Raw genomic sequence first — 12,859 nt, 5'->3', positions numbered from 1 at the left:
TCTCAAAAGTTAGGAATTGCCAGAATTGATGTTCATAGATTCAGAGCTTTCAAGGCTGGAAGGGATCACTGTGCTCATCTAGTCTGACCTCCTATATTACACAGACCGTTAAACTTTCCCAAAATTATTCCTATAATATATTTGTTAGAAAAATGTCCAATCCTGATTAAAAAATTGTCAGTGATGGAGACACCACTATGACTATTGATAAATTGTTCCAATCGTTATTTACTCTCACTGTCAAAAATTTACATCTTATTTCCAGTTTAAATTTGTCTAGCTTTAACTTCCAGCCATTGGATTGTGTCAGACCTTTCTCTGCTAGACTAAACAGCCCATTATTAAATATTTGTTCCCTGATGATCAAATCACCTCTTACCGTCTCTTTGTTAAATTAAATAGACTGAGTTCTTTGCATCTATCTCTTACAAGGCATGTTTTCTAATCCTTTATTTGTGGCTCTTCTCTGAACCCTCTCCAATTTATCAACATCCTTCTTGAATTGTGGGCACCAGAACTGGACTCAGTATACCTGCAGCGGTCAAACCAGTCCAAATACTGAGGTAAAATAACCTCTTTACTCCTACTTGAGATTTCCCTGTTTATAATCTCATAGACTTTAAGGTCAGAAGGGACCATTATGATCATCTAGTCTGACCTCGTGCACAATGCAGTCCACAGAATCTCAGCTATCCACTTCAATAACAAACCCCTAACCTATGTCTGAGTTACTGAAGTCAGTTAGGGCACAGGATGGACATTACTCACTTAATAAGCAGCTATCCAATATTTTGTTTTGTTCAGTGTGTGACTAAGCCTCATTTACTGAGCTCTGAACACAGAATTATTAATTTCCTCATGTGCCTTTCTATGATGCTTGTCTCAATAGTATCTGAGTGCTTCATAAACATTCATTAATTTATGTTCACAACACCTCTGTGAGATGAGGAGGTGGCAATATCCCATTTTACTGTAGGAGCTGAGGCACAGAGAGTAAGTTCAAAGTATCCACTAATTTGGATGACCAACATGAGACAGGAACAGGACTGCCTGGGGGGGAGCAAGTGGGGAAATTTGCCCCAGGCCCAGGGCTCCGCAGGGGCCTCCATGAGAATGGCCAAGGCTCGCCCCCGCCATCCCCCCGGCACCTCAGCGCGTCCTGGACAGTGCTGCAGCTGCGTCGCTCCAGGGAGGGCTGAGTTCCTCCTCGCTCAGAGCCGCAGGGTAGGAGGGCAGGGCTGCGAGCGGCTCCTCCCCTTACCATGCTGCTCTGAGCGGGGAGGAGCTCAGGCCCCCCCCTCAAGCCACGGGGCTGCAGCGCTGTTCAGGACTGCTTCTTGACCCGCGCACTGAGGCACTGGGAGGTGGGGGTAAGCGGCCGGCGGGAGGGGGTGATAGGGCCACGCGACCGCCCCGCGGAAGTGCAGGGACAGGAGGGGGTGATGGCAGAGTTCGGGAGCTCAGGGACAAGGAAGGTGAGTTGGATTGGGGGCCCCGGAGGGGTGGACCAGGGGGACAAGGGAGCAGGATGGGTCAGGGATTCTAAAATTCTCATTTTCATTGAAAGGTTAGCAGTTTATTTGTTTGTTTGAGATTTCTGCTTCTGGGAAACAAGAACCAAAAAAACCTCCAAGGTTGCATTGTGTTACCCTCTACCCACCGCCTCTTATCTCTCTTACCTTTTCTCCCCCGCTCCGAGAGGAAAAGGAGGAAGGAGAAAGAAAGCCCAAAGGAGAGGAAGAAGCTCAATGAAAACCATTTTAAAGACGTTAATTTAATGGAAACAAAAGTGAATGAAACAACATGTTTTAGACATTTACTTAAATGTTGTTGTGATTGAACAAAAAATCAACAAAGCTTAGTCAAGACCGCACAGGCGTCTGTAAGGCTTGTATGCCTAACCTGAACTAGCCCACTGCCTGAGTTCGAGTTACAATAGGGGAGCCACCTGCTAAATATGCTTGCTTACTAACTCTAGCTTCCTGCACCAGCCTCTGCCCCAGTGCCAGATATCTGGCGAAACTGTTACTATTTACTGAGGCATGAGCAATTCCTCGTCTGACCTAAACTGAGGTCACTCCTGACAAAAGAAGAAAATAGTTATTATCCTGCTCTCAGTTAACGCTCAGATATTATCACATATTTAGCAGCTATGTGCTGGCCACCCCTATGCTCAGTCAGGTGCAGGTAGGGAAATAGTGGTGAAAAACGGTTAAGACAGTAATCAAAGCTTAAATGATATCACTCAAACGGGGAAATTGTCCGCAGTGCCCAACAGGTCATAAAATATTCATATTCATAATATATTGAAAAGAGTCGAAAGTCACTATCCATTTGCAGATGACACAGGCTGGAGGGTGAAAGCACTGAAACAGGATAGAATTGAAAGCCTTGATAAATTGGAGGATTGGCCTGCATCAGCAGAGAAATCAAAGATAAAAGTGCAAAAGTACACACTTAGGAATGAAAAATCAAATGCATAACTACAAAATGGGAAAAAACTAGGCAGTAAAGTACTGCGGAAGATCTGGGGATTACAGTGAATACAAAGTGAATATGTCAACACATGATCAGTGGCAAAAGAGACTAAATAAGATAGGTGAGAATAGGCAACCGCGTAAGTCCAGGGAACATATGCACTCAGCTATAAAGGTTAGTCTCAACGCTGGCCAGGGACTGTATGCAACTGCAGTGAGAGAGTGAGGGGAAGAACCACACTCCCCTCCCAGAACAAAGCAGATAGCTGAAGGATGAATCACTCGGTAAAGATCCAGAGAGGTACATGCTAGGGACGCTGCAAAACCAGTTCAAACAGTTTTCCAGAGACCAACTGACTAAGAACAGGATGGGGCATAAAATCTACAGTAAAGCTGACGCAGGCCTTCCGTTTGACATTCAACCAAGCAGACACTTCTGACAACGAACACAACCCTCCAAGAAGGGCTGGAAGAACTTGGCTTACGAGCGGCCACCGCAGATGAGGAAGCTGAGCACCTATAAGCTTTAGAGTGGTATAAACATACAGTAAGGTTAACGCTTTGCCCTGTAAATGGTTAAGAAGACACATAACCTACGGACACCCTGACAACAAACCAATAAGAGACAAGATACTCAAACTGGGAGGGAGGAAACTTGTCGTCGTTGTGTGGTCTTGACGAGAAGACAAGAGGAAAGCCAATCTAACCCTTAAAATCAAAAAAGTCTGATGTGAAGCAGAATTTTTAATTGTTTCTTAAAACAAAAAATAAACCCAACAAACAAAAAAGCAAGCAGCAAATAATGGCCGCACAGCTGTCGAAACTCCAAATCATGTTCAGGTTTTGGCAGACTTATTTCAGCTTTTCAATTAAAAAAAAACACAACAAATTTTGAAGGAAAGCAGACATTGTCCATGATTTTTTCCGCTTTTTAAAAACCCCTAGTTTTCGATCCAAAAAATGTTTTGACGGAAAATATTTGTCCAACCTTTTTAATGAGCTTTAGTGCCTTTTAGCACTAACTGATGCTGAGAACAAGTGATGCCTTGTAAAGGTGACTTGAAAAGAAATTTTCTCAAAACTGGGTTTGTGCTGAGATGTGGAAGGTTTTTAAATGTTTATTTTTCCTGGGGGGGGGAACGACAAGTGGGGCAATTTTCCCCGGGCCCCATAGGGGCCCCATGAGAATACAGTATTCTATAGTATTGCAACTTTTATTTTTACGGAAGAGGCCCCCAAAATTGCTTTGCCCCAGGTCCCCTGAATCCTCTGGGCGGCCCTGGATAGGAAGGATGTCATTTTTCAGAATAACTACCATTATTAGTTAGCATTTTTTATGTTCAAAGCGGAGCTCATCATTGACTTCAGTTGCAGCTGTGAGTTCTCAGTACTTCTGCAAATCAGACCCCAGGGTATCAAGTCAAACTCCCAGAAAATGAAGAACACACAATTAATGGCTACTTCTAAAAACCCTGATTTAAATGACTTGCTCAGCATCACACAGAATTCTGTGGCAAAGTCAGGGATAAAATCTAGTTCTCCAGGACAGCAGCATTTAACTGCCTTGACCATCAGAACTTCCTTTTTCTTCTGCTAATCCCCTACCTCATTCAACATACACCTTCCAATTTCTGCAGCAAATGAGGCAAGGTCCTACATACAACAGCCTCCTTTATTATACCACCCTAATTCATCCCAAGAGCAGTCCATCCTGTAAACTGAATGACACATTGGTTCTGTAGAAAAAATAGTATGCGAACATGTAATTAAAATCTATCATAATGTACACACACAAGAAGAAAGAATTAAGGTTGCATAGCATCCTTAATTCTGTCATTTCCATACTTCTGCGTTCTTGATTTTGAAACTTTAATAGTGTTCTTTTGAAGTAGTTTTTATGTGTGATATATTATAATACAGGTTGGGTGAAACCTCATTGAAGTTGGTGGGCATGGTAATAGAAGGGCATATCTACCATTCTAGTATATGGCTTTTTCTTAAACTTTTTTCAAATACTCATCTGTAGCTAAAGTACACACTACTTTTATTTTGTATATTGGTTGCATAAGCAGCTTAAATATTGCCAAAATATTTTTTCTCGAAGTAGACTGATGAATTTGCTGCAACTTTATTTTAACTGGCTTTACTGAAAAGTTATAGTGAATTATTAAGCAGCTGAGTTTACATCTGTAAATTCATTTTTACTCACTTGGCGATCATAGCTGATTTGAGCTTCCTGTTCAATATCTGAATCTAGCTCTGGCACATCAGATAAATCAGAATCTGATTCTTCACTGTATGAATCAATACCACCCTCTGCATAAAAATTAATCCACATGTAACAGTTATTATCTAGTCAGAACAGAATATTATGTCACATTTTCACAAATTTTTAGACTACCAGAAATTAATGCAAAACCTTCAGAAGCTTTAAAGTGTTTGCAAACATTCTATGGACTTGGCGAACATTTCTGGTTTTGTATCACAAAGGTAAATACAAATAATTCTCACACTTCAATGCCAAGGTCTCTATTGTAAAAACCTGAATAATGATTAGGGCTGTCGATTAATCACCGTTAACTCACGTGATTAACTCAAAAAAATTAATCGCGATTTAAAAAAGTAATCACGATTAATCACAGTTTTAATTGCAGGGTCAACAATAGAATACCAATTGAAATATATTAAAATATTTTGGATGTTTTTCTACATTATGATATATATTGTATTGTATTTTATAATTGAAATCAAAGTGTATATTATTTTTATTACAAATATTTGCACTGTAAAAATGATAAAAGAAACAGTGTTTTTCAATTCACCTTATACAAGTACTGTAGTGCAATTTCTTGGTCGTGAAAGTGCAACTTAAAAATGTAGATTTTTTTTGCTACATAACTGCACTCAAAAACAAAACAATGTAAAGCTTCAGAGCCTACAAGTCCACTCAGTCCTACTTCTTGTTTAGTCAATCGCTAAGACAAACAAGTATATTTACAATTACAGAAGTTAATGCTGCCCACTTCTTATTTACAATATCACCTGAAAGTGAGATTAGACATGGCACTTTTGTAGCCTGCATGATTGAGTGATCCCTCTACTTTCTTGAAATAATGTGTTATATCACATGAAAAAAACCAGTTAATTTCTGCAGGGCCTGAGACAATGTGAGAGATTTCCTGCAGGGAAATCCAATATTTAGCAGTTGACATTATGCAATGTATTTGCTTCTGTTGAATATTACAGGCATAATGCACATTACAGGTGCAATTTTCAAATATGACCATTTAAATTGTACACACAAATCTCACATATTCATATGCATATTTGCACATAGACACATAAAATGGCATTTTCACAGCTAAGTGCCTTTTCATGCACAATTAGGATTTGTGTACACAATTCAAGTGTCCAATTTTGAAAACTGACTCTGATCTAGTACATCTCTCCCTCTTATAAGTTTCTTATATTTGATGTGTGTGGAAAATATCTCTGCTTTCTTCCCAGATATATTCCCTGAATCCTGCTAAAGGATTACTTAAGTGGACTTTGCCTAGGACATACACTAGTCTATTAACTAATTAATCTACAGAAAGTAAAAGGCCCTGTGCATGTGTGACATTCCAGAGATTAATATGAAAAATAATATTTTTCTTTTCATCCAACACAACCTTCTGCATCAGTGCTACATATTTCTTTGATTTTTATGAAATAAAAATAACAAAGTAAATATCATAAACAAATTTTCAGAAATGGTCATTTTTACCTTGGGATGCTGTTTCAATTATTCCATTTGTTACATTTTCTGGAATAAATCTCCATTGAAAAACAGAGTGATCAGCACCTCCTGTACTTAACACCCACTGAAAATCATGTGACCAACGTACATTAGTTACATGTGCTGAGTGGCCAGCATATTTTCTAAATTTAGCTCCTAAAATATTAAAAATAAAATTGTTAAAAGTGAAAATAGACACTGAATGAAGAAATTATATAGTTAATTTTTAAAAACAGTGACAGGACAGTACATATAAATTGTTTTTTTTAATGGGACCATAAATTAAAAATCTGCCTTGTGGCTTGTATGCTCTTGCAAATTTCCAACATTTCAAATCAAGCTTCTACCATCCTAACTGTTTCATTATATGGCCCAAAAGATAGAAGATTATTTTTTAAAATTTCATGCTGAAATAAAATACAATAAAAAGCCAAATGGTCAGCTAAGCAACAGCATAGTGTGGTACAATTATTAAAAAGCACGAGGTTCAGCAGTACTATTGAAATTCTTGGTTCCTCAAGACAACTGTATGACAGAGTTGAAATGGTGAAATGATTAGACTGCAAAAGAGAAATATGAGCGAGTAGGCAGCAACATGGCAGTGCTGGAGCTGGTCCTGAGGGATACCATTTACATATCTTCTAAGGGTCTGTCTAGATTAAGAAAGGAAGTTGGGGTTAGGTAACAAAATTTACCTAACCCCAACCTTTACTCTACTGTACACACAAGGTCAACAACTTTTAGCTCAATATAGCTGATCAAGGTCAGGTGACCTCAGCTGATCGTTTCCTAATCTGGATGAAATTTCAGAGAGTATAACAACAATAGAAGTCCTTTACCAAAACAAAGTAGTTTTGCAATTATAAGACATTCTCCAGTCCCCTCTGTATAATTCTGAAAGCCTGACCAGAAAATGGAGTAGAAACTATTCTTAAAACTGGAATGAAGAGGATTCCTAACACCACCAATCTAATAAATAACTACTGATGAGCTACCTAAGAATCATGAGAACAATAGCTCAGTATGTTCAGTATTTCCCAAGATAAAATAATCTTCTGAAGTCGGATTTTGCATGCCATCAGTGCAAATGTGTGACAGAGAGAGACACACGCTACCCTTTAAAGTAGACTGGCACTCAGCAGTCTGAAGCCTGCTTGTTCTGACATAGCAACAGCTGCCAGCAAGCTCACTCCATCCTGAGCCCTGTCCTGAGCCCTGTTATGTCCTGCCCCTGCTCTGTGGAGATGGGGTACAGGGGCAGGGGGACACCCTGACATCAGCACCCCCTCCCTTCCCCGCTCTGCACAGCAAGCAGGAGGCTACCGGTAGCACCTGGCCAGGGGCTCCAAGGCAGAGGGCAGGAGCAGCACAGCAGTGTGGGGAGGGACACCTGAAGTGCACAGCACCTGATAACCTACTGGGTGGCCACCTGGCTGTGCAGCTTAGAGGGAATTTAGATTCTGACCTATTTATTTATGAGCTTGTGGGGCTAGAACAAAGGTTGGTGCCCTAAGGAAGCATTTAAAGTTGGGATTTGTACAAAACTTCCTTATCTTGAACATGCTGAGGACATTACACTACAAAGGTTTAACTTTGCCTATTAAGGCCACATTTAACACCTCCTGGAGGATGTCAAGGCTATACTTAAGATATTAGTTAAACTATGGACTTTGCACCAGTCAGTAGAATAAGTTCTATTCATTGACTTCTTTTGAAAATTACTTCACTTCCATTTTGAACCTGTCTAGACCAAGATAAGGATTGGTTTTTACACCATGGAAGATTGACTTTTGCAATAGCAGACCTCCTCTGTGAGACAGAGGCATCCAAAGCTCCAATGCTGAGTTAATCACGCCTGAGAGTCCAGACCTCTTCAGTCAGAAAGGCATGGATCTTTTGTATAGTCCTGGAAAGCAGTGGAAAAGGCAGGGAGGCATATGGAAGAAGCATTGCCCAACTTTGTGAGAAGTCATTCCTCACATCACATCTTGACCTTTCCTCAAGAGGCTACAGGTCACTTTAATGTTGTTTCCAATACAAAGAGCTCAATCACTAGCCTGCTAACTTGATGAGTGAGAATTTTTCTGGTGCTAATTCCACAATTCTGCCATGCAAGTCTTACTCATCTTTCCCTTAATGATCAGTACACACAGAGATAGGAAATTTTGCTTTGCCAGGACAGGAGAAGTTGATTTTTCTCTCTGGGATAGGGCTGATTGTGTTCTTTGTAGTTTATTTATGAAAACCACATCAGATACATTAACTGTGAACGCTACATCACTGATGTTTATCTTCAAGAACTAGGGGTCACAAAATGAAATTAACAGGCATCAGATTGGAGGGCTTAGAATTGCACTTTGTCTTCCTGAAACTTATCTCTGAATTCCGAAAACTTGTCTCTGAATTCCGAAAACTTGCAGTAGTTGATGAAATCATACTTCGCAAGTAGTGCCTGATAATTGACTATTCGAGATTGCAGACTGGAAGATGTAAACACTTTTTTCCTTAGGAGGTCCCAGCATTTAGCCTCCTTATCTGAAGGAGTGTCTTGTTGCCTACTCCTTTCTGGAGCAGCTTGAACAACCAGGAAATTCAGGGCAAGATGTGTGAATAAAAATTCAACTCCCTCACTTGGAACAAAGTACCTCTTTTTTGTCCTCTGAGGAATAGCTGCGCATGTTGCTGGAATATGTCACTACTTTGGCCGCTATAGGATATGGTGGAAAGCACCAGCTTATGACACACTGCATTCTGTAAAATGTCCAGGAGTTTGTGGGATGTCTCTTGGACTTCCTTCAGAGGAATCTGGAGTATACCAGCAACCCTCCTTAACAGCTCCAGGATCTGCTTGTGATCATCCAGCAGAGACGGTGAGATGAGGGCAACTACCTTGTTAGGAGATGAAGATGATATTCTTGGCAGAACCAGCAGAACTGCTGAATCTGGCTCTTCTACCTCCACAGGCTCCTGGAGCAGGCCAGGTTGGTCTCTTTGAAGAGAAAGGATGGTGTGATTCTTGATAGGACTGTACCACTTCTGAATACTGCATGTATGGGTCTCACATCCCCAATAAGGCCAGTGAGAAGAATCCAACACAGGTTGTGGCAGTACCCATAGCACAGGTCGTGGGGGAGCCCAGGAGATTATCAATCCTCTATCTGGGCTCACCTTCTGTTGTGGAGATGATGTCAGTCCCTCCTCAAAGTTAAACTGTCTTGAAGAGGAGAATGTAGGGTTCAGTTCTAATGATGGTGCCAGCAGTATGCTAGGTGCTGCAATGCCCCTATTGGTAGACAGACTGGAGACCAGCTTCTCCCTTTATAGTGCTCCTGGATTGATGGTGTCAGAACCTCCCTAGACAGGACCAGATCCAATAAGATGAGAGACTGCAGATCTGGGAGGATACTCTGTTGTCATATACCTCTCCTCAGTTAGTTTCTCCCCATATTGACAGAATGGAAGCCAAAACTTCATTATGTGAGCATGAAGGTCCCATCAGTTCAAGGGACTCTCTGTGCTTTGCTGGTACCGGCAGTCTAGGCTCACAATGTCATTACTGATGACAAACTAGCTGTTGCAAACAGCACTGGAACTGAAGCACCCTTAGTTTTTGGAGTCTGCAAATTGGTGCAGTGACTCTTCAGAGTTTCTGAACTTCCTGGGACAGGATGCAAAGAGTTATGCAATACAGAAAGTGTTGGGGAAGAAACACTCCTTTTAGCGGTGGACAAGTCTTTCTAGACTTTTGAGAATGCCTTCCCTGAGAAAAAGGTCCTTGGTTCTATTCTTACTCATCCCTATGTCACAAGTAATGGTGCGAGGAGGCATGTTTTTTGAAGCTTCTGAGGAGAATAAGGGAGAGGTGGTCTCCTAGCCTGGATATGACTGAGCCCTCATTACACACTGTATCAGATGTCTCTTCAGTTTGAATTCCTGTACCTGGTAAGTTTGGCTGGAGAAGGTGCAGCACATACTGCACATGGCAGAGATGTGCACTTCTGTGAGGCAGTACAGGCACCTCTGACCATCGTCACTGACCAAGGCAGCTTGAGGGCAGAAGATGCAATTTTTGAAGCACAAAATCCAAGGCATATTCCAACCCGAAATCAGGAGCAGGGAGGCAAACTCCCAAGTCCTAACTAACTATATTGAGTAAATGAATAACTATCTAACATAACTTCATATATATAATATTTACAGAATCAAGTAGAAGGATCTAATCTATGGACATTGTAGGTTCTGTCTCAACTATGTGGTGGCAGAGAGGAATTGGACAAACAATCAGTCCACACTGCCCCTTATACCTTTGATTTGGTGTAAGAGGACAGGAATAGCGCAAACAGAGACCAATGAACACTACTAGCACAAATCTTCCAATCTCAGGCACATGAAGTACATGTGTACTCCCATAGTGGAACACACATAGGGACGGGCATTTGAACAAAAACTGCTCGTTTCACCTGTTGCAATCTGGTTGCTACACCTGAACTAAGCCTGTCAGCAGTGCGATCACAGTATTTTCCATGACAGTTGTTGATCCTCAGGATTAGATGCAATAATATATCTTTAATTACTGATACGATTACCTACACTGGTGAACCAACTGCATTGTACAATCAGAGAATCATAGAATATTAGGGTTGGAAGAAACCTCAGGAGGTCATCTAGTCCAAACCCCTGCTCAAAGCAGGACCAATCCCCAGCTAAATTCAATCCCAGCAGTGGCGTTTTGATCAAGCTGCTCCTTGACTTGCTCAGAAGGAGATTCACCACCTCCCTAGTAACCCCATTCAGGGCTTCACCACCCTTCCAGCAAAAAAGTTTTTCCTAATATCAACCTAAACCGTCCCTCGCTGCAACCTGAGGCCCATTACTCCTTGTTCTTGTCATCTGGTACACTGACGTCTAGTCCATCCTCTTTGAACCCTGTGTGCGGGCTGAAAGGTGGCAAACTTTGCTCGTGCTCTTATTCGAATTGGCTCCCCAATGAATCTCTCAGCTTCTCTTCTGGACTTAAACCGAGCATGCCCAGTTCCTTCAGCCTCTCTCCACGATCATACCTGTGCTGACTTCCTTAGTCCCCCGGCCTTTGGGATCTTTCTGCTCTTCCGACAACAACGTCTCGCAGTGGCTCCTCTCCAATTTTCGCGACGTGGCCTTCTTGTAGGTGGGGCCTAAACAATGGAACCGCTAAACGTCCATGCTTTCTCGATCCCCGGCCGTTGCTCCTGCCCTATCTCACCGAATGCTCTCGCTAGAGTGGGGAATGATCACATCCCTCGATCTGCCTTTGGCATATCGGTATTTATACAAGGCCAAAATGCTGTTAGCTTTGTTGGCAACAAGGGCACACTATTGACTCATATCCAGCTTCTCATCCACTGTAACCCCTAAGTCCTTTTCTGCAGAACTGCTGCCTAACCATTCAGTCCCTAGTCTGTAGCAATGCAGGGAATTCTTTCATCCTAAGTGCAGGACTCTGCACTTGTCCTTGTTGAACCTCATCAGATTTCTTTTGGCCCAATCCTCTAACTTGTTTAGGTCACTCTGTATCCTATCCTTACCCTCTAGCATATCTACCACTCCTTCCAGTTTAGTGTCATAGCATAGCATATCAGGGTTGGAAGGGACCTCAGGAGGTCATCTAGACCAATCCCCAGATAGATTTATGCCCCAGATCCCTAAATGCCCCCTCAGGATTGAACTCACAACCCTGGGTTTAGCAGGCCAATGCTCAAACCACTGAGCTATCCCTCCCCCTCAAATCTGCAAACTTGCTGAGGGTGCAGTCCATGCCATCCTCTAAATCATTAATGAAGCTATTGAACAAAACCAGCCCCAGGACTGACCCTTGGGGCACTCCACTTGATACTGGCTGCCCGCTAGACATGGACCCATTGAGGACTACCCGTTAAGCCCAATGATCTAGCCAGCTTTCTATCCACCTTATAGTCCATTTATCCAGCCCATACTTCTTTAACTTCCCGACAACTTAAAGAATCCAATGAACACTTCATAAACATCCATGTCTTAATCTACGTATCACACAAAACTCCTTGTTCTTTGTTGGAGAAGATTGTTTCATCTATCATTATCATATACCACTTCCCAAAAATGTTCTCAGAAATATTCCTTACAATTTTAAATTGCCATGATTATCTCAGTTTCAATAACTGGACTTCTGAATTTGTCTTGACTCTTTTTCAGCCACTTTGAAACATAAAGAGCATATTTTTCCTGCAAACAAAGAAATTTAATAAAGTTGTAATTCACCTCTCCACTGAAGGGAGTGTTTCAAATGAAAATCTTTGTCTTGCAAGATAACATATTCCAGCCTCCTTCTAGCCTGACAGTTCACCTTTCAGTACAACCCGTTGTAGTCTCCCCTTTAACCAGTTCTTTATCCACCTTTCAATTTTCATACTGATCCCCATCTTTTCCAATTTAACTAACAATTCCCCACGTGGAGCCGTGTCAAATGCCTTACTGAACTCGAGGTAAATTAGATCCACTGAGTTTCCTTTGTCTAAAAAATCTGTTACCTTCTCAAAGAAGGAGATCAGGTGGGTTTGGCTCGATCTACCTTTTGTAAAACCATGTTGTA

The 12,859-nt window shown here is 41.6% G+C and overlaps 1 protein-coding gene across 2 annotated transcripts in view; it reads right to left on the bottom strand.

Moving 5' to 3' along the window:
• EML6 (EMAP like 6) overlaps window positions 1-12,859 on the bottom strand; it is a 360,575-nt gene that overhangs the window by 153,202 nt on the left and 194,514 nt on the right. For both annotated transcript variants that reach the window (XM_075064408.1, XM_075064409.1), the window contains exons 12-13: window positions 6,244-6,411; window positions 4,687-4,793 (exon numbers count right to left, since the gene is read on the bottom strand). In XM_075064408.1, the coding sequence (XP_074920509.1) occupies window positions 4,687-4,793; window positions 6,244-6,411 (275 nt within the window). The remainder of the gene's footprint in view (window positions 1-4,686; window positions 4,794-6,243; window positions 6,412-12,859) is intronic.

Source organism: Chelonoidis abingdonii, chromosome 3 (genome assembly GCF_003597395.2).
Source record: "Chelonoidis abingdonii isolate Lonesome George chromosome 3, CheloAbing_2.0, whole genome shotgun sequence".
Classification (NCBI taxonomy): Eukaryota; Metazoa; Chordata; order Testudines; family Testudinidae; genus Chelonoidis; species Chelonoidis abingdonii.
This window is presented reverse-complemented; position numbering and strand designations above follow the sequence as displayed.